The sequence below is a fragment of the Ochotona curzoniae genome, unplaced genomic scaffold (assembly GCF_017591425.1).
Source record: "Ochotona curzoniae isolate NIBS_2020 unplaced genomic scaffold, NIBS_Ocur_1.0 contig_430, whole genome shotgun sequence".
NCBI classification, from domain to species: Eukaryota; Metazoa; Chordata; class Mammalia; order Lagomorpha; family Ochotonidae; genus Ochotona; species Ochotona curzoniae.
Window position 1 is genome coordinate 13,371,667 of NW_024466219.1, and position 26,940 is coordinate 13,398,606.

General features: G+C 51.0%; 2 protein-coding genes and 1 long non-coding RNA gene across 7 annotated transcripts; 1 reads left to right on the forward strand and 2 right to left on the reverse strand.

Moving 5' to 3' along the window:
- The first annotated feature begins 52 nt into the window (after nt 1-52).
- LOC121159954 lies at nt 53-655 on the forward strand. The gene is made up of 3 exons (XR_005884469.1): nt 53-141; nt 237-309; nt 499-655. It is a non-coding gene; the product is annotated as an uncharacterized LOC121159954 (long non-coding RNA).
- A 1,668-nt stretch (nt 656-2,323) lies between these two features.
- On the reverse strand, nt 2,324-17,693 carry ADIPOR1 (adiponectin receptor 1). 5 transcript variants are annotated; one of them, XM_040985463.1, is made up of 9 exons: nt 17,536-17,693; nt 13,604-13,606; nt 11,927-12,162; nt 9,466-9,582; nt 7,934-8,105; nt 6,917-7,103; nt 5,314-5,501; nt 3,467-3,660; nt 2,324-3,163 (listed from the first exon to the last, which is right to left on the reverse strand). In XM_040985463.1, exons 3-9 carry the CDS (start codon nt 12,065-12,067, stop codon nt 3,035-3,037), a joined length of 1,128 nt encoding a protein of 375 aa, XP_040841397.1. In that variant the 5' UTR covers nt 12,068-12,162; nt 13,604-13,606; nt 17,536-17,693; the 3' UTR covers nt 2,324-3,034. The 5 variants fall into 5 exon arrangements, with proteins under 5 accessions (XP_040841397.1, XP_040841399.1, XP_040841396.1 ...); XM_040985465.1 differs by lacking the exon at nt 13,604-13,606; XM_040985462.1 differs by lacking the exons at nt 13,604-13,606; nt 17,536-17,693 and adding an exon at nt 17,258-17,473.
- A 3,455-nt stretch (nt 17,694-21,148) lies between these two features.
- On the reverse strand, nt 21,149-25,934 carry LOC121159955 (NADH-cytochrome b5 reductase 1). The gene is made up of 9 exons (XM_040985467.1): nt 25,853-25,934; nt 25,406-25,555; nt 25,208-25,280; nt 24,714-24,820; nt 24,356-24,485; nt 23,641-23,724; nt 22,742-22,827; nt 22,180-22,279; nt 21,149-21,910 (listed from the first exon to the last, which is right to left on the reverse strand). Exons 1-9 carry the CDS (start codon nt 25,859-25,861, stop codon nt 21,738-21,740), a joined length of 912 nt encoding a protein of 303 aa, XP_040841401.1. The 5' UTR covers nt 25,862-25,934; the 3' UTR covers nt 21,149-21,737.
- Between the last annotated feature and the right edge of the window lie 1,006 nt (nt 25,935-26,940).

Sequence of the window (26,940 nt, forward strand, 5' to 3'; positions counted from 1 at the left end):
GACGCGCACGTGCCCGCAGCAGGCTTCGGCAACAGCAGAAGAGGCAGTTGGCAGGGAGTGGGCGCTAGGGCGAGGGAGCTGGAGTTTGCAGTTTTGCTCCGTGATTGGCTGGTTTCTTTCTCCCCGGAGCCCACGAACTGGGTAAGCCTGGGAGGGTTTCCCCTAGCTTCTGGTTGAAGGCTCTGATTGCAGACTGTTTTACTTGGCTGGTATTCTGGTACCCTCTGTCATTCCAGAAAATGGAGGCTTCAAACATCTCAAATTCCCGTGGCCACAGTGGCCACTTAGCGCTGACCATCCATCGCTGCGGTGAGAACCTCTGAGCCTACGTTCTCTACATCACAATGGGCCCGCTCTGAGGGGATGTTACCTCTGTAAGACAAGCTAGAAAAGTTGTAGCTTGCAGCCCTTGTGGGTCCGTGTTGCCTTCTCTAGGGATGAAAACACCCTGGCACAGTGGACACCGTTCTGGCTTTGCTTGGTATCTCCATCTCCCAGGATGACATGATTGGAGCCAATGTGTGACTCCAGAACACTTAAGTCTCAGAACTGGAAGAATTCTTGGGGCCCTGGCACAATATTCGCCTTGCAAGCATCGACTGTCCCGTATGGGCACCAGTTTGTGTCCTGACAGCTCTGCTTCCCATCCAGCTCTCTGATTATGGACTAGGAAAGCAACAGAGAAGACCCCAAAATCTTGACACGCTACCTATGAGGGAGACCTGGAAGAAGCTCTTGACTTTCGATGACCTCAGCTGCTGTTGTGGCCATTTGGTGAGTGAACTAGTACATGGACATCTTTCTATCTCTCCTCTCTGTAAATCTTATCTGCCTTTCCAATAAAAAAAAGATTTTTTAAAAGATTATTTATTTTATTGGGAAGGCAGATGTACAGAGGAGAGAAAGAGAGGAGGATCTTCTGTCCAATGATTCACTCCCCAAGTGAGCACGATGGCCAGTGCTGTGCCGATCCGATGCCAGGAGCCAGGAACTTCTTTCTGGGTCTCTCACACAGATGCAGGGTCCCAAGGCTTTGGGCCATTCTTGACTGCTTTCCCAGGTCACAAGCAGGGAGCTGGATGGGAAGTGGAGCTGCCGGGATTAGAAATGGCAACCATATGGGACCCCAGCGCATTCAAGACGAGTACCTTAACCATTACGCTATTGCGCCAGGCCCTCCAATAAAAATCTTTTAAATTCCTTTTGCTCCTGATTTATCTTTCCTTGCTTTCATCGGAATGTTTATCAGAAGTGGCAAGTAACACCTTTTTCTGTGTATTTCTAGTTTATGCACTCTTAAATTTGTGTTGAGAATGCTAGTCATTACAAAAACAAAACCCATTAGTGAGTCGTGAAAACATTTTAGGAGCTCAGAACCAGTATTACATATATATAAAATATATATGATTATATAATTTTAAATTTATTTTTATTGGAAAGGCAGATTTACAGAGGAGAGACAGAGAGATGTCTGCTGATTCACTACCCAAGTGGCTGCAATGGCCAGAGCTCAGCCAATCCGGAGCCAATTTTTCCAGGACTCCCCCGTGGGCACAGGTTCCCAAGGCTTTGAGACATCCTCGACTGCTTTCCAAGGCCACAAGTAGGGAGCTGGATGGGAAGTGGAGCAGCCAGGATTAGAACCAGCACCCATATGGGATTCTAGCATATGCAAGGTGAGGATTTTAGCCACTGGGCTATCGCCCTGGGTCCTCAAGCAGTTTCTTGAGTGAAATAACCTGGCTGGCTGAATACATCTTATGTGAGATGCTAACATGAGTGTTGTCATACATGTATGCTCCACATACTTAAGGTTGGGAAATTGTTCCCATTGCCTCTTTTTTCCAGCGTTGTTTCCCAATTATACAAACCTGCCTCTGGTAGTAAGCTCATCTCCAGAAGGCTTCCCTTTAGTGGAGAAGTAATTCCAGCCAGTGAACACTATGCAGGTCAGCACGTGTGCACTGTAAGCAGGGAGAGGCCTCTGGAGCCGACAGCTGCAGGCAGTTAGCTTAATACAACTAAACTCTGGTGTATATCCTAGATCCTTTGCGAATCTAATTACTGAAGACTATTACAGCATACTGCTTTCTCTAGTACCGATGTTTCTACAGGAAGCAGAGAGAAATGAAGCTGTATCAGGAGCTGAAGCTAGGAAGCGAACTAGGTTCTCACACTGGCCAGTACAAGCCACAACCTTGTCCAAACCTATAATGTGTTCACACCTCAGCAGAAATTCAAATTATTCTTGTCTTAATGCCTTGGAGTTGTGTGGAAGTAGTGAAGACCATACATGTTACATCTTAGAATGCCAAGTGTTTTCTGTACTTTTGTTTTATTATCATCATACTCTTTGCATCGAGATACATAGCAATGATAGGTTTCTTTTTAAAGCTTAGTATTAAATATTAAATATCTTTCCCCATTTTAATCTTACATTACTCTGCCAAGAAACAAAACATTAAAACTCAAGTTATCTGGAGCCTGGATGCACCTCCTTGATTAGCCAGGTTGGGTCAAAGTTGGTGGCTTTGCTCTTCCTGCTGTGTGAGCAGATCTGGGCCCGAGAAAGATGGACCCAGGTTCTACTTGTTTTTGAAAAGTGTGCTACAAAATGGTGGCCTGTTACAATCCAGATTACAAAGTAAGGACAGGGGTACTGGACGACGTTTTCTTCCAGGAAAAAAAAATTATGAAGAGTCCCAGTTTTTAATTTTTTTTTCCAAAAATGATCAGAGGAGGGGATAAAATCTCAACATGAGCTTCAAAGTACAGTCTCTCTGAGGGGCCAGTAGTTGCCAGGCCGGGGAGGGTGGTGGGAAGCTGTGCCCATCCCCACCCTCCCCAGCGGGCAGGAAGGAAGTGGAAGTTTATCTCCAGTAGGTGTGAAGGTGAGCTGAAGCTTGGTTGATACTGAATTCTCTAAGAGGTTTCTTCTAGAAACAGACAACTCAGATTCTTGCTCTCACTTCAGCAAAGAAGTTATTTTTAAAAGCACTTGGGAAGTTCCTCCTCCACCCTCAGGTGGGAAGGCTCAGAGGAGGGAGTCGTCAGTACAGCCACCTTCGAGGCCGTAACGGAATTCCTGAAGGTTGGAGACCCCATAGAAGTGAACGAAGGCTGCTGCCACCACCAGGACATGGAAAATCTGGTGAGACTGGAACTGTGGGGATAACATGAGAAGAGGCATTAAGACAATGGCAAGAAAGAGCTGGCAACAAGCAGGAAGAAGCATTTGCCTGATCTACACTGTCCTCAAGAATCCATTACGTAACACAAGTGATTATTATTTGAGGCAGAGAAACTTCAGAGTGTAATCCTTGTCACAAATACACCAAAACGCTACTACTGGCCATTTCCCCCAATGTACCCACAACAGCATCCCGCTTCTTGGCACCTTTCACTCAGACTTTATTCTCGGCTGGTCATCACCATGACAGGCCCCGCTGCAAGAGTCATTTCTTACCCAAATGTCAAATTTTCCAGGAAAGAAGCGCTCAGGAATGCGAGCAGCATAAAGGCCAGCTCCGGTGATGTACATGACAGCCATGAGGAAGAACCAGCCCATCTGGCCCACCGTGGTGGCCTTGACGAAGCCCTCGGCAATAGTAAAGTGCATGGTGGGCACGACGCCACTTAAGCCGAGTCCCAGGAACACACCTGAACAAAGCAAACATTCATTCATGCGCTAGGTTACAGCTCTCCCATGAGAGGCACTGCTGTCTCACTCTGCACTCTAACAGTCACGGCAACCTATTTCTCCTACATGTGATTTATATGATTTTACTTTTTACAGGAACAAATATCCGGTAATATTTTCATTATGTAATGGGGTACAGGCAAAAATGATAAGCGAAATCATTTGATGCATGCCATGGGTACAGAGCCAAGATGGCAAGATCTCAGCTGGTTCCCAAGCCAGGGAGGAGGCCATATTTCCCATTAGGATCATAAAAAGCTTGAGCAACCAGAATGCTGGGCCCAGCACTATGACCCAATGGCTAAATCCTCTCCTTACAAGCACCAGGACCCCATATGGGCACCAGGTTATGTCCCAATTACTCCATTTCCCATGCAGCTCCCTGCTTGTGGTCTGGGAAAGCAGCTGAAGATGGCCCAAAGCCTTGGGACCCTGCACTGCATGGGAATCCGGGAAGAAGCTCCTGGCTTTGGATCAGCTCAGCTCTGGCCATTCCAGCCACTTGGGAAATAAATCCAAGATGGAAGATCATCTACTTTTCCAATAAAAATAAATCTTTAAAAAAACAAACCAAAAAGAATGCAACCAGAATGCTAACTTCTTGGATAGACTGACACACCCAGAGTAGTAGCTACCTGTGTTTGCTGGACACACCCCACACTGCATATAGCCAGAGAGCAGGGGCCACCTTCTACATCTTGTAGACAGCTTTATTTATTTATTTAATTTATTTATTTATATTGCAAAGTCAGATATACAGAGAGGAAGATCTTCCATCCAATGATTCACTCCCCAAGTGAGCGCAATGACTGGTGCTGTGCTGACCTGAAGCTAATCAGGAGCCAGGAACTTCCTCCAGGTCTCCCATGTGGGTGCAGGATCCCAAGGCTTTGGGCCTTCCTCGACTGCTTTCCCAGGCCACAGGCAGGGAGCTGGCTGGGAAGCAGGGCCGCCGGGATTAGAACTGGTGCCCATATGGGATCCTGGCGTGTTCAACGCGAGGACTTAAGCTGCTAGGCTAACGCGCCAGGCCCATAAACAGCTTTATTCAGGCATGGTGCTTGGCATATAGATGGTACTGGATACATCTTTCATTTCTTCACATGTTGAATATTAAATATTATGTAACTTATAAATGTTTAAATAAAGGTTAAAAAAAAACCCTGTAGATAAAAGAATTCTAAAGGGGTTGAAGACTTGTGGTCATTGACAGTGCTGCTGCAAGTAATAAAGTTTAAGATAAGGATCCAGCTGAAGCATGAAGCAGCCTGTGGCCATGACGTCAGCTGTCCCAGTGTATATGCTCAAAGTACTTGACCTGCCAACCAGGGATCCCATTTCCTTCACAGAATCCCTCTGCACGTGGTCATCTGAATCCTCTGGTCCCTCTGCTCGGGCCCTGTCACTGAGATGATATGCCTGCTATATTTTTAACTATTTCAAACCAAGTTTAAGAGCAGCTAACTGATGAACTGTCCTATTAACAGCCTATCAAACAGTAGTAAGCTTGGCTTTAAAAACTTGAACCATGTTAAAATGTGCTAACAATCAAGGTTTAGGTGGGTCCCCAAACTGTAAGCCTTAGGCCCCAAGCTTGAGCCTGCCAGACTTACCTGCTCTTGTCTGCCGGTGCTTAGGGGTGGCAAAACGGTCCCACTGTGCCACGATGATGGCAGAAATGCCCAGAACACAGACGATGGAGAGGTAGATGAGCCGTGGCTGTGGGGAGCAGTAGAAGGAGTAATAGAGCCAGGGGACAAAGCTCCCCATAATCAGTAGAGCAATCCCTGAATAGTCCAGTCTAAAAAAGAATCACAGAAATGAAACACGTCAACACGAGAACCGAGAAGTGGCATGGCTCATTCCTCAGTCTCTCTTCACTTCCTCTACAATTCATCCTGTATCCGGAATTAAGATTCAAGGTCAAGCACTGCTATTTTAAAGTGGAAAAGCCAACTGGTATTGTGGCACAGTGGCGAACAGTGTTGGGGACACCCTCATTCTATGAGAATGCCTGGATTCAAGTCCCCCGTTTCTAGTGCAGTTTATTGCTAACGTGCACCCTGGGAGGCAGGAGGTGATATAGCTTAAGTACTTGGGTCCCAGAGAGCTGCGTGGGAGACCTCTGGCCCCCACTTTGGCTTGGCCTAGCTGTGGCTGTGTAGCCATTTGGGGAATAAAGTCGCATATGAAAACTCTTTCAGATAAGTTAAACTGGAAAAGGCTCTAAAACTTGCTGTGTGCAGACCTCCATCCCCTTAGTGGGTGCTGGAATTGAGAAGCTAGCCCCCAACATCACACTCAGAAGGGGCTCCAATGATTCCCCCATTCTGAAAGTATGAGCACTAAACTAAACTCCTTAGTTTAGGAATATTAGTAAGAGATATTTTGTTTGGTACTGTTTCATGTAACTTTTAAAGTGATGAAATGTATTCTTGTAACTGGTGTTACTGGGAGAAAAACCATCACCACCAAAACCAATCCAAACAAAACAAGCATCCAAACAGGAGCCCAGACTCAGAGCTGGCAGGAGGGCAAGCATGCGCTGATGGGCATCTAGGCTTCCAGCAGTGCATGGGCAGCCAAGATAAGCTCTACCTGATGGTGTAGGGCGCTGTGGCAGATGGAGCACACACTGTTCACCACACCCTGCCTGGGCTGGGCCAGCAGGAAGGCAAGCTAGCACTGGGTACAGGTCATTGAAAGCAGCCCACCAGTACCCCAAGTTCAAGAAAGAGTGCTGTTCAGGTAGAAGAGAAATTTCACTAATGTCTACCTGTTGAGGAGGTTGCAGGCTTTTTTTTTTTTCATGAAACATTTAAGAGAAAAGCTTTGTCATCCAACCATATGTACACAACAAGTCTTTCCTTTGGGGCCAGGTATTTAGTCCCATACTTGAGGCCTGCGTCCCACGCTGAAGTGCAGGAGCTCAATTCTCAGGCCTGCCCTCTGACTTCAGCTTCCTGCCAATACAGTCCCTGGGAGGCAGTGGTTAGGGTTCAAGCAACTGGGTTCCTGCTACCCAAGCGGGTGACCAGGATTGAGTCCCTGTCTCCTGGCTCCAGCCCGGCCTGGCCCAGCCCAGCCCTCACCCCAGGAGGCATTCGGAGAGTGAATTAGCAGATGCAGACACTTCAGGAGTTAAAGACCTTCACCACCAGGATCATGGTGTGACAGCAGTGTTGGCCTTGTCCCACTGCTGTGCCTTCAACTCACTTGGAAAAAGTCCGAGAGACTTTCTCTGAATGACAATAGACGGTGTGGAAGAGCCAGGAGAAACTGAGGCACAGCACTGCACCCAAAAAGAACATCCCAAACACCACCTTCTCCTGGAGAGGGGCCATGAAGTACATATTTGGTCTGAGCATGGTCAAGATTCCCAAAAAGAGAAACAGCACAAAACCTATGGGAAGGAAAAAGAAAAAAACAAAAAGCTGTGAGGAGAAAGTACACACTGATGGTGGATGGTTATAAATCAGTGAACTACTGGATCAGAAGTTTAAACCAGTTTTGGGAACTCTAGTCAAAAACTTCATGGGAAAAAAAATTAGTCATAAAACAAAACAAAAAAATAAGAAACAAAACAACAAAAAGATAATTGTCTGAAATGTGGGCTTTTTAAACCATGGGAAGTTATGAACTAAAGAAACAGCCTCCGTCTATAACAGTCCTGCCACAGGTCACAGAACTCTATTCCTACATTCTCCTGTTTCTAGTCTTCGGCCTCCGGTCTTTAAAATCAGTAACTGAAGATTGACCAAAGTCACTGGGAATTTAAAGACACAACTCCAGCGGCTAGCGCTGTGGTGCAGCAGCTTATGCCACCGTATGCAACACCAGCATCCCATTTGAGTGGCAGTTTATGTCCTGGCTGCTGCCCTTCCAATCCAACAGCCTGCTGATATACCTGGGAAAACAGCAGAGGATGGCTCACGTTCTTGGGCCCCTGCACCCACGTGGCACAGTCTCATGGAGTTCTAGGCTCCCGACTTTGTCCTGCCCTAGCCACTGTGGCCATTTGAGGAGTGCAATGGATGGGAGATGACTGCCTCTCTATCTCTGTAACTCTGCTTTTCAAATAAATAAATGAGTCTTAAAGGGGGGGAGGAAGGCACAACTCCAGCTATCAGTACAACTACACTGATTTTCCTTGCAATGGACAAAGATAACACAAACTTCCCTTGGCAGATAAGGAAACACAATTTGGACTTCCCTCCCATCCAAGTCACTCACCAAGCAGATGGGTCCAGATATTGCCAGTTTCCGTGTGGATGCGGAAGATGCTCTTGAAGCAGGCCCGAAAGGAGGGCATGGGTGGTCTGTGCCCGTGAAGCAAGTAGTCATTGTCCTTGAGCCAGTCAGGCAGCACATCATAGGGGATGACCCTCCAACGTCCCTCCCAGACCTAGAACAGATACACTCACTCTAGCAGAGCTGGGAAAATAGTGCTTTCTCCAGGGCAGGCAGGAGAGGAAGAGCTCATGCAGGAAGGCGTCAGTTGGGTAAGAGGAGGGAACTAGCATGGACTGGGAGACAAGGCACAGCTGAGTGGGCGAACACAGTGCTGACTCACATCCTGATCACTTTAAAATCATTTTGTCTTGGGGTCCAGCACGGTGGCCTAGCAGCTAAAGTCCTTGCCTTGCATGCGCCAGGAACCCATACGGGCATCGGTTCTAATCCTGGTTGCCCTGTTTCCCATCCAGCTCCCTGCTTGTGGCCTGGGAAAGCATTTGAGGACGGCCCAAAGCCTTGGGACCCTACACCCGTGTGGGAGACCTGGAGGAAGTTCCTGACTCCTGTCTTCAGAGTGGCACAGTTCTGGCTGTTGCAGCCACGTGGGAGGAACGACTGGACGGAAGATCTTCCTCTCCTCCTCTCTGACTTTCCAATAAAAAATTGAATGAAATAAATCTTTAAAAAAAAATCATTTTGTCCTTGTTTCGTGTCAGTATATCTGGATATGCTTAGGCACATGTTTTCAACTTTTTAAGGAGATATGGCACATTTCTTTAGGCTACTTGAAAATTTAAAATTAAAACAGTCAATAAAGATAAAATGACTTACCCTAATTAACTATGCCAAGATTGTCAAAAATATAATAAAAAAAGGGGGGAAAAAAAAAGATAAAATGACAGACCAGGTCCCTTCTAGGCCCTCTTCCTTTAGGAGATGGACCCTGGCTCCGCCCTCTCCCACAGTTAAGATTCTGAGTTCTTTTAGGCTGGGACTTCCCCACAGGAGCCTTCATCTAGGTTTCAAGCACAACAGACAACTCCTGGGGAGCGGATGAAAACTTACACAGAAGAAAGTATCTTGTTTTCATTTGCCTTTAACTGAATTTCCAGTTTTCCTCATGCCCAGATATAGAAGTAGTAGAACTGATGGCTCTGTCTCCATTGAGAGCTCAGAGGCTTTCACGAACTTATTTTGCTGATATCTCAAAATATTCCTTACTACTTAAAAATTGCCATTTTAATCCATTCGAGTTCACCATGAATGCCTACGTACTCCACTGTAGCGTGCTCACACATATTAGCAGAGAACAGCCAAGAACCCCCTTGTAGAGTATATCTGGAAGAGGGCCTGAAACAGTAACCACTGAACGTTTAGCCAGTCTGCTTTGAACTGATTTACTTCACCTTCAGCAACAAACAATCCCACCCACGGGGTGACAGTGCCTCCACCCACGACAGCCTGCCACTGGGGACACCCCAGATAAGCCTGCCATCTCCCCACTGCATGACCAGGCTCTAAAACAGCACCTTGTACACAAACTCTTCCATCTTCTCCATGGCGTGGTGGGCCTGCAGGGGGAGGGTGAGCACCCGCACCTCCTCTTCCTCTTCCTGGGGCACAGGGCATGTTTGCTCCTCTTCAGCCTGTAGGAAAAAAGCAAACATACAACACTAACACTCATCCAGGAAGTCTATTCCAGATCAGACACAGCCCGAGAGGCCCAAGCCCAGTACTTCTCATCCAGCCTCCCTCCTGTATGGGGCCAAAAGCATGACATGAAGATGCTTCACAGAGTTCTTGGTCAATGGAAATAAAAAGATATTTAATATGAGGAGTATCCAAAAAATTCCTGGGCATGCACCACATTGGGACGCTGCATTGATAGCGGGTACTGGGGATGGTTAAGAGGCTGGGTATGGTGTCTCCCCTCTCCCCCTAGAAATGGGAAGAATACAAAGTTCGGAAACAATGACCACACTCACTTTTCCCTGACCCTGGATCCTTCCCACCCTGATAAACTATGTACACATCATCTAAAATACTACTACTACTACTACTAATAATAATAATATGCTCAATTGGCTAATCCTACATTTCCAAGCATCAATATCCCATATGAGCGCCAGTTCATGTCCTGGCTATTTCACTTCCCATTCAGCTCCTTGCATGTAGCCTGGAAAAGCAGCAGAGGGTGGCCCAAAGCTTTGGGGTCCTGCACCTGTGAGAGACTTAGAAGCAGCTCCTGACTTTAGATTGGTTCCTGATGCTGCGGTCATTTGGGAAGTCATCAGTGGTTGGAAGATCTCTGTCTTTCCTGTCTGTAAAAATCTGCCTTTGCAATGAAAATAATAAATCCCTACCAAAAAACAAGAACAAAACAACAACAACAAAAACAACCACAAAAGCTCCTAAAAATGTATATTATGAAAAACTGCAAGTATAGATTGCCAACTTTTTCATACCAAAATACACTCATCTTCATATTCCCCTGCTTTTTAAAAACTGTTGAAGTACCTTCCTACTTACTGGGTTCCCAACACTGTGGCATGAGATTTATGAACACTTTGAAATGAACGAAAGTTCCACTGCACTTTCACTGGTATCCTGGCAGAGCCAACAGCAGAGGGACACAGGATGAGCACACCAGCCCCACGTGTTCTTTAAGAGTCAAAGGGCCCATCCTTTTCAAGCACTGCAGTCTCAAATTCCCCAACTTCCCACAGTTCTTTCAGACACCACACTTTGAAAAGGATAAAGCAGACACAGAGTCTCATCCAGTTCCTTCCTTAACCCTGCTGCTGGTCCTGTGAGCTGACCCTGGGGATGCTCTCCTGGATGCAACTTTGTATCCATGCAGACTCCCAGGAGGCTTAGGGCTCAGACTGGCTCCCAGAGAGCAGCAGAATGCCGCCACAGGAGGAGCTGGTCTCAGTCCCAAGGCTCTGGACCATGAGTATGGCACAGGGACAGTTCAGCTCCTTTTCTGGGAGGCTCCTTCTTTCTCCTGAGAAGAATCCCTGGTAAACACATGGTTGTCTTTAGATTCTGATGCAGATTTGGCCTTGCCTATCCCAACATCCATTCTTTACCTCTTCCTTGGGAAGTCCTTAGTTTTTCTTCGGGGTGGCAGTGCTACTAAGGCCCAAGGAAAAGACCACATCCAAACCTCCACTGTGGCTGGAGAGAGCCGTAATTACATTCTGGCTCCAAGTGTGACAGAGTGGGGAATGTCTTCAAAAGGGACACAGCTTTCCCCATCGCTTGTGGGTAGACTGTGAGTATGATGAGAACCATGTCGAGAATGACTAGCAGGGAGATGGCCCCGGACAGCAGTAGAACCTCTCCCATGCACCTGTTACCTGCAGAATTCTCACACCTTTATTTTCAATTGGAAAGAGGAGAGACAAAGGTCTTCCCAACTGCTGGTTCACTAAGTGGCTGCAACAGCTAGAGCTGAGCTGATTTGAAAACAGGAGCCAGGAACCTCTTCCAGGTCTCCATGCAGGGTGCACAATCCCAAGGGTTTGGGCCATCCTCTACTGCTTTCCCAGGCCAGGAAGCTGAATGGGAAGTGGAGCAGCTGGGACATGAACCAGCACCCACATAAGATCCTGGTGTGTACGCAAGGCGAGGATCTAGCCACTGAGCCATTGTGCTGCGCCCAACAGTCTCACACTTGAGAGATTCTGTATCATCAGAATGATAGGAAATTATATTTCTACTTGAAGTCAGACCTAATCCTATCTGCCTGCTTCCTTCCCAGTTGGTAACTGGTGACTTCCTGGCTCTCAGAGCTTGTGTTAAACTCTAGGGTTACACAGATGAGTGGAAAAAAACAGGCAAAAAAATGGTGACAACATCTTGTACACAGATGTTCCAGGGTGTTCCATTTCTGCTTCTTCAGGGGAGGTGAGATCCTAAGGCACAAAGACCAACAACGGGCCAAGGAGAGAGCGGCTGCAGAAGGACTCCCCAGGAGGGACTTACTTTTGTGGGGCTGGTGATCGCCCGCTTGCCCTTCTCCTCCAGCAGGGGTCCCAGTTCGGTCAGTTCCACTGAGTCGGCTTCCCTGTTAGCGGCAGGCGCCCCATTGCCTTGCGCCGCCGCGGATCCTTTGTGGGAAGACATCTGGCTGGTGCAGCAGGACCCTGCAGCTTCAGCCTGCAGGAAGGCTGGGGGTCCCTCAGCCCCCAGTGGCAGAGATCTCCCTGTGATGGTCCAAGCTGAAGGTAAACACAGCATAAGGTTGGTGGTGGGTCCTCTTACAGCCTCATCTCCCTAATTCATTATCAACTAAGACACAGCTATAATTAACTCAGGTCGTGTCTTCATTTCTAAGGGTCAACTAATGGCTGAGATGGATTCTGTTCCTATCCTGTCTTCCACAGCTTTCTTTATTAAGAATCTGCTGGTCCTGCCGACATGGATGTGAACACCTACACCTGGGCACTTGCCTTTAAAGAAGCTATGTTACCACACCGCATTATCACCAAAGAAACAGCTACCCTCTCCCCCCTCCCTTTCGCAAGTGTGGAGTCCACATGGCAGAATGGTCTTGCCCACCAGGAAGAGAAACGTGATGCCAACTTTGGGCTGCTGGCCAGACCACCACCCAGACAAAACGCCAATGGACTCAGCTGTGCTCTAGCTATGAGTGCTCTGACAATGTGTCCTGAAAACAAAAGGCACTCGGTTGTGGGAGGGATGTCCAGTGGGGTAACTGCTTTGTAGGATCTGCTAATTCTATAGGCATTCTAGGATTATAGCCTGGCTCCCTCAGGATAACAAGATTTCATCACAAGCTCCCCTTAAGCAAGCAACAGCTTACCTGGAAGCGGGAAGTTGAAGGCCAGCAAGCAGCCCAGGTTTGCCCTTTGTCAGACATCCTAATAACCAGCTCTACAGAGCCTATCCCAACAACCAAAGCCCATTAGCTATGCACCACTGGGTTCAGGTTTTCAGAAACTAGAGACAGACACCCTTTAGAAAAAACCGCAGAAACCCAGGATTCAGTTTTCTAGGAGAAGTCATAAAAATATGTTGGGTTCTTGGGCTGGTCTTTGAGTAGAAATGTCAAATCAGGCCTTAGAGAGATGCCAATAATATAAAAAAGAGCAAGATGTTTCCAAAGATGTTTACTATACTGTAAATTATGAGTTCTCCCCCCTCCCAAGGACTGTATTACTCATAGGGAAGCTGTAGGCAGGTATTAGCGTTTTCTTGCATTGGTTACCCAAGCCCCAGTAACCACAGGCCACTGCAAAGAAGGCCAAGCAACACCTGCACACGGAGGGAGCTGGCTACAGGAGAGGTCACTTCACTCCCATACAAGACGCTCTATTGTTCACGGTTGTTCATTATGCACACAAACATCTTTGGCATCTTGTGGTAGAGTAATCATAAATTCTTCTCAGGGACTGTAACTGGATAGATATAATCATGTGTGATGGTTACTTTTACACGTAGGCTTACATAGATTCAGGAACACCCAGACAGCTGGCAAGGGTACACCTATGAGCTTGTTTCTAGAAGACTAGTAGAGTAAGGGACATCTGCCCTCACTCATCGTGGGTGCTACCATCAAATGGGTTGAGGGTCCAGCTGAACAGAAGGGCAGAATTCATTTCTCTCCCTCTGCTGCTGCCTTCTTGCTCTCAGCAGGACACACTGCTTCTGCCTTGGACATCAAGAGCTTCAGATTCTTCAGCCTTCGGGAACATCAGGTGGGACGAGTGGCAGCAGCCCCCCATGGCACTGAGACTTACCCCACCAGCATCCCTAGTGCTGAGGCCTTTGGATGTGGATAGGGTCAGACCACCAGCATTGCACATGGCCTACCATGGGACCTACTCTCAATAATCCCACAAGCCAGGTACTCCACTAAGTTCCCTCTCGTCCATCTGTCCATCCACCCACCCAATCTACTGGATCTGTCTGGAGAACACTGGCTAATCTAACTCTGTCCTCAAGTGAGCACAGCCCTCAAGCTTCAAAACAGTCAACAATCGTGCTATATGCTCAACCTGCAGCCATAGCTGAAAGCAATAGGCAAATCCAGCCCAAGACAACAATCACCTTCATGTGTTGTCAGCACAGACAATCCCGCTTCCTTTAAATATGGAAGATTCCAGCAAGACACAGGCCAGCCAGCAGTGGAGCATGGGGAGAACAGGAAGCTGGGCCCCCAAAGAACCTCAAGAGATATGTTACGAAATGTTTCTCAACAGGCTGACCTCAAAACAGGTTTCCGCCAAAGGATGTGCTACTGAATAAACAGTTTCGTTAAGAAGTAATTTATACTATGAGCAAAAATGTACTGAGCTTTGGTCATGTTGGAGAAGTCAGAAAGGAGAAGCACATTTAGTTTAAAATCCTGTAGAGCAGGCTGCCAAGGCAGACAGAAAACAACAGAACCATCCCAGTTTCTGGGAAGCAGTGCCACACAGGTCACAAAATGACACGCCTCTAATTGGGGTCAGAACTCAGTGGCATAAAGAGATCCAACTTCTCTGCTGTGGGCAGGCAGACCAAGAGAGCCTTTCAAAACATAGGTGCACATTATGCTCTTTAACTCTTAGGTTGGACAATGAGGCTGCAAGGATTAGAGGCAAAGTCAGTCGCTATTCTTACTCTTCATTTGATTTAGAAGTTTTATGTCCTCAAGTCTCTTGCTCAACATGAAGTTCTTCCCTTTCTTGTCCAAACCGCTTTTTGCTAATTTCCACCACCTGCACATCTTCCAAAGCCAGTGCCACCAAACCTGATGGACACTCCAGTGACAACACAGAGCTTCCATCAGCTACAACTCATCATATAACTTCTCTGTCCTGCACTGAGGCACACACAGTGGAGGTCAATAGAGACCAAACCATTTGAGTGAGCCAAGTCTACTGTCCAGTTTGATCTCCTAAGTTGTAGAAACACAGGGACAAGAAAGGGAGAGAGAGGGATGGGAGGCTTGGAAGGAAGAGCGAATGACAAAAGATCCTGAAGGTATCACTTCTCTGGGGCAGCCCACTCACAGCCAATCAGGCATTGCAAGCGACCGTCTTCATCTACTATACAAAATCAGCACAACCTCCTAGCATATTAGACTGATTGTGGGAGATGCAGGCTCAGAGCCAAAGTACACTTCAGCTTTCTGCCAGCCTTCTATGTGTTGAAGTCCTTCAGAGGAAACATCTTTTCCCTCAAACCAGCCACACCCAACACAGCACATCACAATAGAGCTGAGTGCATTTCTGATGGGATTTCCTCAACTCCGGCTAATAACTGCAGCCACTAAGCTTTCCCATTGGATAAACCGAGGATATTAGAGTGTAAAGCTGTGGAGGCAGGGAGGCAACTGTGCTCCCACAATAAGATAATCCTGTGCCAAACTTGGGGGAAAGACTGATTCTAGAGCACCAGCCAGTTATTTCCTGTACAGGCTTTGGAAACTGCAAACCCATTTCCAAGTTTTCCAGGCAACAGCCTTCGTCAAAGCACAAAGCTGCTTCGAGAAGTTTTTCTACCCGAGATCCTCAGGCAATTCAGTAGGTACCATGCATCCATATATGTCTCACTTGATTTTCACTATTCTACATCTAAAACTATTTAACACTACAAAGCACATGGCTTTCCTCTCTACACTGTTAAGGAGAGTGGCTTTCTAAATCTGCTGGGGAAAAACGAGTCACAGCAAAGCCCATATTTGAGATTGCCCGACAGTGACTAGGGACTGCTTCCTTTGCAGCTCTCCCCACAGGAGAGGTCTTCTGGTCCCTAACGTCAACTCTCCTAATGTCATGATGCAAAAACTAAACAAACTGTACACAGCCATGGGGGGGGGATTTCAATACCTCTTTTTCAAACACATTTGTAGGAGACACAACACACAACATGGTACTCCTTTTACATTGTGCACCCCGGAGGCCCCTGTGAAACAAAAGCAAAGTGTGTGCAGAGCTGGGGAACACGCTCAACGACTTGTCTGGCAGAGCCTAACAACAGAGATGACCCCCAGCGCTGGGTTGGGGGAGAGGGTGCCACGGCGTTAACAAGACTTCGGCTACAAAAACAGCTGGTCGCCTTACAGTGTGACAAGTGCGAGGGGAGGGGTCACGTGGCAAGAGTGTTAACAGCGTGTCCGAGACAATCTCGCAAGAAAGCAGAACACAGGCACCGACTTAGAACGAAGGGCAAGTTATATTCTTCATGCATCTCAAGACACCCACGGGCTGTTGACAACGACAATGTATGGTGGTGTGGCTACAGGGAGAAGGCAGCGAGCGGTGCCGAGTGGTGCCGGAGATTTGAAACGACCCTATTTTGAGAGGGAGAAATCGCTTTCCAATATCACTACAAGGCTAAGTGCTGAAGGAACTCAGAAGGAAAGCGGAGTTTCTTTTTTTTTTTTTCCCTAGAAAAGTTCCACTTCAGTTGACGTGACCAGGGAAGAAAGGATCTCTAGAAGGAAGAATCGTGATGGGCAGAGCTGGGAGCAGGGTGTTCCAGAAAGGTACAAAGGGTACAAAGTGAACCAAAGCAGGAGCAGGGAAGGACACAGCCCTAGGCAGGAAATAATCCACTTTTTCATAGAGAGCCTGGCAAAGGTAAAACGAGGCCAGGCTGCATAAACTAAAGATAGCAGTAAAGCCTACTTAAGGTGGTGGAGTTCCTCCATTGGCGGCGGGGGGTCTCCCGGATTCTGCGTCTCTCCTAACCGGTTGGCAAACAAGTTTCTTTGGAAATTACACAATTTCTGGACCCTCTTCCCCCCAGTCGGTACAGTTTTCATGCACCTCTGCCCTAAAACAGACAGCACACGGGTACTTATGACTGGCTCCCTGAGGGCTCCCCACAACATGGGCACACCGAGAAACGTCGTGGCTGTAAGCCGGCAGGTCTGACGCTGCAGTCTGCTCAGCGCCACCAGCCCGGCTAGCTCCTCATTGGGTATGACTGCTATAGCATCCCAGCCACGGCAGCTGCACCCTCAAAGCCTACAGAACACAGACCCACCGGGCTTCATTCTGGAAAACAACACAACCCGGCCATTCCAGTCCGCATTCGAAATCCAAAGCCCCATCTAAAGCCCTGCAGCCTCCTTTCGCCCTGCGTACACTGCACCCCACCAAACTGTGAAAGCTGAAATTCTCCTGGCCCCTGGAAGGTGGGCGACCGGTCGGCGCGGACCTGCCAAGACCGTGGGCCGAGGACCCTTATCAGGGCGTCCCGGCGTCCCCAGCCCCGCACCCCGCTGCCCAGGCGCGCCGCCAGGGCCCGAGGCGCGGCTCCTGGCTGACCCAGAGCCCCGGCGGAGGCCGCTGCACTCACCGCACGTCGGGGCACGGCCGAGACGCGCAGCCCACCCGGCCCGAGCTGCGTGCAGGCCGCCAGGGAGGCGGCGCGCGGTGGGAGGGGCCGGAAATGTTTACAACCCGGCCGCCGGGAAGCCCGAGGCGCGGCCGGCTCCAGGGGCCACGGCCTGGGACCCTGGGAACACGGGGCGCGGGAGGGACGCGGCGGTCGCTCCCTCCGCGGGGACCGGCTGGACTCCGGGACCCGCGCTCGGGCCGAGGGCCCGCCCACCACCGGCCCCAGGGGAAACTTACGGCTGGGCGGGCAGGCTCGGCTTGGGGGCCGGGGTCCCCCGCGCTACATGCCGCGGCGCTGGAGGCCGCCTGCGGCCGAGCAGCCGGATCTTAAGCCCCCTCCCCGCGCCGGAAGGGGCGCGCGACCGCGCAGCGTCACCTCCGCAGCCGCGTCACCCCTTCGCGGGCCCCACCTCGCCCACTCCAATTCCAGACATCCCTGCTGGACTCCCAATCACAGGCCTGCTCCCTCCAGGTCCCACCCCCTAGGACCGCCCCAGAGCCCGAGCCGCCCTCTGAGCCCGCCCCCAGCACTAGGCCCGGCTCCGCCTCTAGTTGTAGGACCTCCCCTGGCCCCGCCTCGAACCTCGCCCTCAGCGCTAGGCCCAGCCCCGCCTCGAAGACCCCGCCCCCAGTACTAATTCCGGCCCCTCCGTGAAGACTCCGCCTCCAGGACCAGGCCTGGCCCCGCCCCCAGCACAAGAACCGCCCCCAGCCCCGCCTCCGGCCGTCCTCTCGGCCCCGCCCCCGGAGTCTGGGAACCCTGGTGTCCCTCATTCCCTGTGTTGGTGCCTACTGCTCCAATCCCTAACACTTCTCTAGGCTGACTGGAACGCGTGACGGAGAAAGAATTTCGGAGGATTGGGCCTAGCCCTGGGAAGGAATGTCGAGATTCCTAACCTACACATCTTGTCCTCCAAGCCAGGACAGAACCTACACGGCTAATACTCATTCTGAGTGTGCCGCCTCCGGGGGACTGGGAATTTACGCAGTTCCCTCCAGTGTGGCAAGACCCAGGGACTCAATCTTAACCGGCACTTAGGAGCGCAATCTTCCCTGGAGACCTAGGTTTCTGTCCCCTGTCGGCGTATAGCTTAAGCACCCCTCCAGACAACAGTGCCCTCAACCTGACAAATGGGAGAAACCAGTGCTGCCCCTAGATGAGGTGAGGTAACTCGTGCGGACGGGTCTCCTCCACCATGTTAAGGATGATGGTGTTGCCTGCTGTGTGAAAGCCCGGTCCCCCTGCTCCTGCAGGCCCGCATTTCCCGCAGGCCTGTTGGGCTCTCCAAAAGCGAACTTCTCTTTCACTGCTCCGGGCTTTTGCTTTTGTTGACTTTCCCTCTGTTACCAGAAAAGCCTGGTGGATTCTTCCCTCAGCTTAATACAGAAATAAAAAGCTGGGAACCAGTTGCAAACAGAGAAGTTTTGTTTGCAAAGTGACCAGGTGAGCAGGGAAAAGAAGAGGAGAAAGTCTCCTGGAGGTGGGGTGCCTCTTCAAAGGTTTGAGGAAGGGTCTCGGGATTTTCAGTGTTCCCTGACCCCTCTTTGTTGGGTGGGAACCTAAGACAAAAGGTTCCCCATTGGTGGTCTCTTAACCAGTTAGGAAATGGGTGGGCAATTTTTTTGAATATCTGATTATTATTATTGTCTTATTTTAGATGATGTTAACATAGTTGATCAGAGTGGGATGATTCAAGGGTTAGGGAAAAGTGGGTGTGATTATCATTTCCAAACTTTCTATTTCTCCTTCCTGTTTGGGGGGGATAAGGGAGAAGCCATACCCAGCCTCCCAACCACCCAGCACCCAGGGATAGGGAATGGCCACCCAATATCAACCCAGGGTTTCAATGTGACACACATTCCAGGGTTTTGCCCAGGTGGTTTCGATAGTTCTGAAATGTTGTCAATCTTATCTAAGGATGAGGGAACACCTGCAATGTCCATTAGCTGACATAGTCTACCTTAGAGTCTCCATTTGCCCAGATATTTGCTGTCATCATTTGGCTGGGGCAGTTGTCCAATTTGTCCTGTCCTTCCTCTTAGATGGTACAGATGGCCTCTGAAGGCCTCAATGGGCTGCCACACCTTCCATGTGGATCTGGGCCAGCTGTCCACTACTCCGCCTTTTCCGCTGAGGAGGATTGGTTCCCGCAGGAGGACCAAAGACCTGAGCCAGTCAACCCACGGGGCTCACAGACCCAGCAACTACTGCACAGGCAGACCCAAGGACCTGGGCCCCACTGGACTCAGGTAGGCAGTTCTTGTGCCACCCACTTGCAGGTGTGGCCAGAATTTCAGTGGGCTTGGTGGTCTCACCCTCTGTACCCCACCTTCTCTGTCAAAAAGCAGCTGACCACTTTCTGGTTATAAGGTTGGGTTTGGCTCTGCCTATCTCAAATTCAGATACAGGCTCTGCCAGCCACTGACCAGTTGTGTAAATGCGTAATCTTTGACTCAGACAATTATCTATCATAAGGCTTAAGCCATACAATGTAGAGTTGTTAGCATAGTATCCAGTACATGGCTGTGAGCCAAAATATATTAATTGTTTCTCTTTTTTCTCTGAATTATTCTCATGTCTTTCCTCTCTGTCTGCACCTGCTGGTTTGGTCTCCTTTAGTGTTAGTGACACTGTTGTATTGTCACTTGTCTTAGTCTGAGCTCTCTGGGGGTATAAGACCAGTCTTGCTCACAGGTGTACCCTCAAGGCCTAGCACATGACAGATTCCTAAGTGTTGGGAAAGGAAGGGACCCACATGAATCAAGGGTTGGTGAACTTCCATCTAGGAAATTCTGCTTGCTGAGTTGCCCCCCCTAACTGAACTTAACAATTGTAAGCCAGATTTGCCTTCCTAGAGGCTGGCATTGTGGTGCAGTGAGTTAAGCTCCCCTACCCCGATCCTACACTGGTTCAAGTCCTGGCTGCTCTACTTCTGATCCAGCCCCCTGCTAATATACCTAGGAAAGCAGTAAAAAATGGCCCAATTACTTGGGCCCCTGCACACACCTGGGAGACCCAGAGTTCTGAGCTCCTGGCTTCCAAGCTTCAGTCTGGCCTAGTGGCTATGTTGAGAATGAATCAGTAACTGATCCTGCTCTCAAATTAGTTAAAAAAAAAAAGTTTGCCTTTCTAGAGTGCAGCCCAGATTATCTTAGGGAGCAAAGCCATACTGCTCAGCCATGATACCACCCGCTGGATCCCCTCAACTCTGCTCTGGGGAGGGCTGGCTTCTGGGGACCTCCAGGGTTTCTCTCAGGGGCCTCAGAGACAACACCAAACAGCTCCATGCAAAAAGGCTGGCGCCCTCTCTCCTGAATCAGATGTATAGTTTTGCCCCAGCAGATCAGCAAGAAGAATTTGAAGCTACTGACCTGGGGGAAGGGCGTAGTTTGGGTCACACACCAATGGCAGAGGTGGACACTTGGAACAGAGGGACCCGGGAAGCCATCCCTGTCCAGGCATCAGTAGGCCTGGTGGAGGCCAATGATGTCAGGTTACTTTTTAAAGCAGGCTTCTGTGCCATATGACAGGATGACACAGATTTGTTTGCCAGGTACCCCAAAGAATAAATGTGAAGACAGGACCAGGAGAAGAAAGTGGGGGGAAGCCAAGTCAGGAGACTACCATGAGGGGTACCAAGGCTCAGAAATACCCTGTGGTGTGTGCCCTCTGTCCCCCACTCAGGATCTTCCGGAGAGAAGCTGAGCCCTAGCCTGGCTGGGAACAGCTGCTGCTGACCAGATCAGCTCACATTTCAGCTCTGAAACACTCAGGAGAACTCTGTGCCTGGAAGCCCTTCCTTCTAAGGCCCTCAGGCATCTGGAAAAGAGCTCCTTACACAATAATACCTTAAGGTATTACTCGTGGCCTCAGCCCCATTTATTTGCAGAACCAGAGGTTCCCGCCACAACCAACTTCTTCAAAGATGAGCAGCCACTTTCCTCTTGCCTGGACAGAAGCACACTAATAAGCCTTTGAAACTCCTTTGCTGGAGATCCAGGGGCATGGAGAAACCATTTTCTTCTTTCAAGGCATCTCCAGAAGACAATCTCTGTAGGCCATTGCACTTGACCCACATACCCATCTACAGACTCTGCACTAGAGGGTGAGAGGACGATTAAGTGAAATATATCAGAGACCAGGAGAAGTCAGGAGAATGATGCCATCAAGGATCCAGGCCATCTTAGAAAAAATGTCCAGGTTCCCTTCCTTCCGACTCTGCAGGCCTCAACTGGGTCTTTAATCATTGGGAGATTTGTGGGGCATTCCAGGGAACCCCTCAACCCTGGCCCTTGCCCATTACTACGGGAATGCTGTGCCTGCAGGGACCACCCATCTGGACGTCAGTTCTGGAGAAACATTCAAAAAGCTGATCAGTCTTGTGGAAGACATAGAGGGCTCAGGGCACTGCAGCGCTCGCAGTAAAGCCAAGGGTTGCTCAGTAGGTAAATCTCATCTTCTGCGAGTAACCCAGCTTGTCCAGGTTGGGGTGGCAGGCCAGTTGCACCATCGGCGGCGGCCCACAGAGCAGCAGCAGCACATCATTGCCAGGCGCTGGCAGGTGCTCCCGGATCATCTCAGCAGTCACAAAGCCCTTGCCGTAGTCCCAACCTGAAGCACAAGAGGGAAGTGGGGAGAAGAACTGAAGCTCAAAGAACGAACAGGCCCATTGGGAAGGGCCTTGACAAGCTATCAAGCTGTGGCAGCAACCTGCCACTGATCCAATAGATAGAAATCAGGAAGGAGGAGTTCAAGAGACTGAGAGGGGCTGGCGTGGCAGTGGGAGTTAGGCAGTGAAGCCAGGATTGAGGAGCAAGGCCTTGGTTCTGATGATGAGATGATCTGGAATTAGGGCTAGATGGGTGGGAGGGGATGGGTACCTTCTGGGGGATTATCCAGGGTGAGCCAGAGCTTGAAGCGACTGGGGTACCGGGCCTGCAGTTCCTCCAGGTCCTCTCGCAATATGATGTCCTTTTCCGTCTGGAATGCAAAGGAGATGCAGTTTTGGGGAGACTTCTCAGGCCCACATGAGAAAAGGCCTCTGCAGTGACAACTTCTCAAGAGAGAAAAGAAGGCTAAAAGAAGGCTAAAGTTTCTGGGACTAAGCAAGTCTTGCAGTGCTTTTAGGGTGTGTTCGGGTGAGGGGAAGGAGAGGAGCAGCCCCTCTGCTCACATTATGAAGGAAGATTGGTTGGTTTATTTAACCAAGAAGACACAAGTCACTACGATCAGCACAAGACGCCTTCCATGTTTTCTTTCCTCCAGGGCCTGGCAGTTTGGCTCAGGGCTCCATCCCCTCTCTTCCTTTATAGTGGCTTGTAGAGGGAACCCTGGGGAGAGGCTAGGACAGACAGTAGGCCCGTTCTGCCCAACAGAACCACATCTGTCAGTCCCATTCATACAACATCCTAGAAGTCCCAGGAATGGGGAGTGCAAACCAACCTGGTTGGCAAAGAGGAGAGAGCACTGGGTTGGATCCTCAGGGTCCTTCAGGATGGCTCGGATCAGCTGCAGCATTGGGGTGATTCCTGCAATGAAGACCCCCTCAGTGGGATGCGGTGGCAGCATGCTAGACCCTGCCAAGCTCCTTCCTTTTCAGTCCTACCCATGCACAGCCCCTCTCAATATTCCTCCAGTAAATTCTCCGACTCCCTCCAGCAGATCCTCCAAAACTTGTCTTCTTAGACACCTTCAGTAGTCACACTAAGTTTCTACTGTGGAAGCCTTGCTAGGAAGCCACACGAAGACTTCCTCTGAGTGTCCTCTGGAGAGCAAGGCTCAAATGCCACAGATGGTGAGGGGACTTCTTGATTCAGGGACAAGAGCCCTGGAACACTGGGCTGGGAAGAAGTTACATGCATGTACTTTGCAGACAGGTAGATCTGGGTACTAACCCTGCCTCTAATTAGACAAGCCCATGGAAATCATTTAAATAATTTAACTTCTCTGAATCTCCAGTTTACTTCACACATCATGTCTAATACACAGAAGTGGATTGGCCTAAGCAGGGTCTCCTACTAGTCCACATGATACCTAATACTTGGAAGTGTCCAACAGTGACGTGTTTTCCTCCTGGCTGTCCATTGCCAAGTGCTTCTCCTAATATTCACCTAATGATATTAGAGCCATTCAATGTGAAGACAGCTTTGCAGGATTCATTGCTGTTTTTCTACCTGGTTTCGACCTGCTTATGGCTATGTTTCCCAGAAGTTTAGGCATTGCCGGGATTCCCCTGGCTAACAGCTTAGCTACAACTACCACATCTCCAGAGGGTCCATTTAGAGTCTTCATGGCCACAATCAAGAAAGGTGGGACAAAGGGCCCCTCCAAGTGACACACACCTGTCCCTCCTGCGATCATTCCCAGTTTCTTTGCCACTCGGGGTTCTGGTGGAGATTTCTTATTAGGTTGAATGTGAAAATTCCCTAGGAAAAGTCAAGAGAAGAGAGGAATTAGACAAAGTCAAAATAAGGGATCGAGAAAACAACAGGAAAATTGAACGTAAGCCTCAGGCTAGGTTAGCAGCCGCTCTGAAATCTGATCCTGGAACTTGGGTGGAGGTTTCAGTTAAGCCCTGACAAGAATACACTTGAGGGACAATGGGGCCAGGACTGTCTGCCCACCAGGGATTGCTGAGCCACACGAGGCAAGCGTCAGCTGTCTCTGGCAGAGGGTCCCTCCTTGGGGAGGGTGACAGGCATGTGGCCAAGAGTCTGCTTTTCTAAGGGGCTTACTAATGGCCCCAGCTGTTCCCAGGAGAAGGACTAGAGCCAGCCCTGGATCTTTCCACAGCACAGCCTCAGGGACTAGGCTTTGAGAGGAGGAGTGGAGAGGGCGTGCTTGTATGAGTCATCCCCATAGCTCTCCTGGCTGGCAAATTCCAGCATACAGCACTCTGCTTCCTGTGGCCAACGGAGCTGAGCAAATCTACCCTCCTGCGGAATCAGTGCTGTGTTCAGAAGGAGCGGCAGGCCTGGCCCTTATGCTCGTGCACACGTAGACACACAGATATGTCAGGAGGACTGTGGACCTCTCCAGGAGAAGATGGGCCATTACCTTTCCCAGTGTAAGTGAGCAATCCACTTGGTCCCCGAAATTCCACCACATCCCCAATCTTCAGGCTGTTCAGGTACTGAGACATCTTTCCTCCTTCAGGAAATTTGGGATGGACTCCCTTCAAATAGATCTGATAAGATGCAGGACTTTACCTTATTTGGAATGTCACTGGTTTCTGAGCTCATGTCAGCTGATCCTCCCCAGGCCAGAGCACACACACTCACGTGCACATACACACACAACCGTTTCCCAGCCCACATTCCTTCCCCATGGCCGCAAAGGACAGGTCACCTTCTGCTATCAAACCAGAAGGAGTATGGCAAGGAGCCTTTAGGACTCCCTTCTATTCTCCCCTTACCTTGATGACAAGATCCACATAGCCTCGGTCTTCATCACTGGTGACAGGTGTATACGGCCTGATGACCAGGCTGCCATCGATTCGTGCAGAGAGGTACACATGCTTGCCTGGGAACAGGTGGAGAGCTGTGGAAGGGCCGCTTGGGGATGCTGTACCCCTGGGACCTTCAGAACACTCAGAGGTTTGGGACAAGGGAACCCAAGAGTGCCCTCATCAGTATTTGGTCCCCAGAGGGGCCCTCAGCAGGATCTGTTAAAGGGGATGTAATCAATGACAGCCAAAGTCTGGGAAGCAGCAGGTGAGCCGCACCTCTGGGCAGTGGGATAAAAGGTGTTTGTTGAGGGAGGGAAAAGGGGCACGGAAGAATCTTGCAGATGGCTGGGGCCCAGAGTGTGTGGAGGAGACAGACTGTGCAGCAGGTGGCCTGGGACACATCCCAAGGGCAAAGACCCTGGCAGGAGACCCGGAAAGCAGCCCACTCCACACTTCCTTACCCACAGGCAGCCCCAGGATGTGGTGGGCGGTGGGCAGGGCAAAGCGGAACCTCTTGGTGTTGTGGCTCACAGTCTGGAGGGCGGATACACAAGGATTTCACCAAGGGTCTGGTCTTGCCAAGCTCGTGGGGCCTGCCAGACACTGCGGATACTCTCCCCCTCCACACCGGAATGCTAGTTTCGCTCCCTACCACTCACCGTCTTGTCCACCAGTCGCAACAGATACTTCTCATTGGGGTCCAGAAGAGTGACCCGGGGCCGGCGGGACCTTCGAACCACATAGGTGCCCACGGCCAGGCCGAGCAGCGTGAGCAGCCCCACCCCCAGGGAGGCTAGCAGGACGGGGCTCTGTGGAGAGAGGAGCGAGTGTGACCGCCGGCGTGCGGACAGAGCCCAGGGCGTGAGAGCTGCCTGGTGTACCACCGGCTGCTCCGGTTCCCAGTGCGCAAGGCTCCTGGCATCGGAAGGGTCACCCGGGACGGGACCCGGGACCCAGAGATGCGCTGTCAGGACCCCAGCATGCAGGACAGTCCCAGAGCGCTATGGGGCACGCTCGGCGGACACAGCCGCAGGACCGCAGCTGAGTGCCCAGAACCAGGTGTGGCGGGCGTTCCCTGAGTACAGGGGTGCACCAGGGGGTCTCACCTGCTGCATGCCGATGACCCGACGCCTTGTCCTCCACCACCAGCCGGCTGACTGATCCCACAATGCGCAGCGGGGCGGGGCGGTGGCGGGGCCTGTGGGCGGAGTCACAGGAGGCAGGGCCTGGCGGGAGGCGGGGCTTCCAGGAAGGGCGGGGCCTCTCAGGGGTGGAGTTAGCGGAGACGAGCCTTGCGCCCCGCCCCTTCTCTTCTCTTCTCCGGGGTCTTTAAAAAGCGCAGCTGCCGTCTCTGCTTCCCAGCCTTGGGGTCCCTGCCACCCGGACCCTCGAACGACGGCTGATTGAAACCTCTGGCGAAGAGTACGTAGGGTTAGGGAGAGCCGGCGCAGGGAGGGGACAGGAGGGCCTGGGAGGCGGGTCTGTGCGTGTCCGGGCGGCGGGGCTGTCAGGAGGGCGCGTGTCCGGGCGGCGGGGCTGTCAGGAGCGCGCGTGTCCCGGCGGCGGGGCTGTCAGGAGTGTGCGTGTCCGGGCGGCGGGGCTGTCAGGAGTGCGCGTGTCCGGGCGGCGGGGCTGTCAGGAGGGCGCGTGTCCGGGCGGCGGGGCTGTCAGGAGGGCGCGTGTCCGGGCGGCGGGGCTGTCAGGAGCGCGCGTGTCCCGGCGGCGGGGCTGTCAGGAGTGTGCGTGTCCCGGCGGCGGGGCTGTCAGGAGGGCGCGTGTCCGGGCGGCGGGGCTGTCAGGAGTGTGCGTGTCCCGGCGGCGGGGCTGTCAGGAGTGTGCGTGTCCGGGCGGCGGGGCTGTCAGGAGGGCGCGTGTCCCGGCGGCGGGGCTGTCAGGAGGGCGCGTGTCCCGGCGGCGGGGCTGTCAGGAGGGCGCGTGTCCGGGCGGCGGGGCTGTCAGGAGGGCGCGTGTCCCCGCCATCCCACAGTGCCGGCCCTGCGGTCGTCAGGAGCATTCTAGCGCTCTGCTCTGGGTTCTTGCCCCGGCCTCTCGCTCCGCCCCGCATGACCTTGGCTGACGAAGCGTGCGGTGAGGGCCTGGAGGAGCTTCTGTCCCGCCGAGGCCCTGAGGGGAGAAGGGCTGAACCCCAGGGGTCGCGCAGGGCGGCGGCTGGAGGAACCCCAACCGTGGGGAC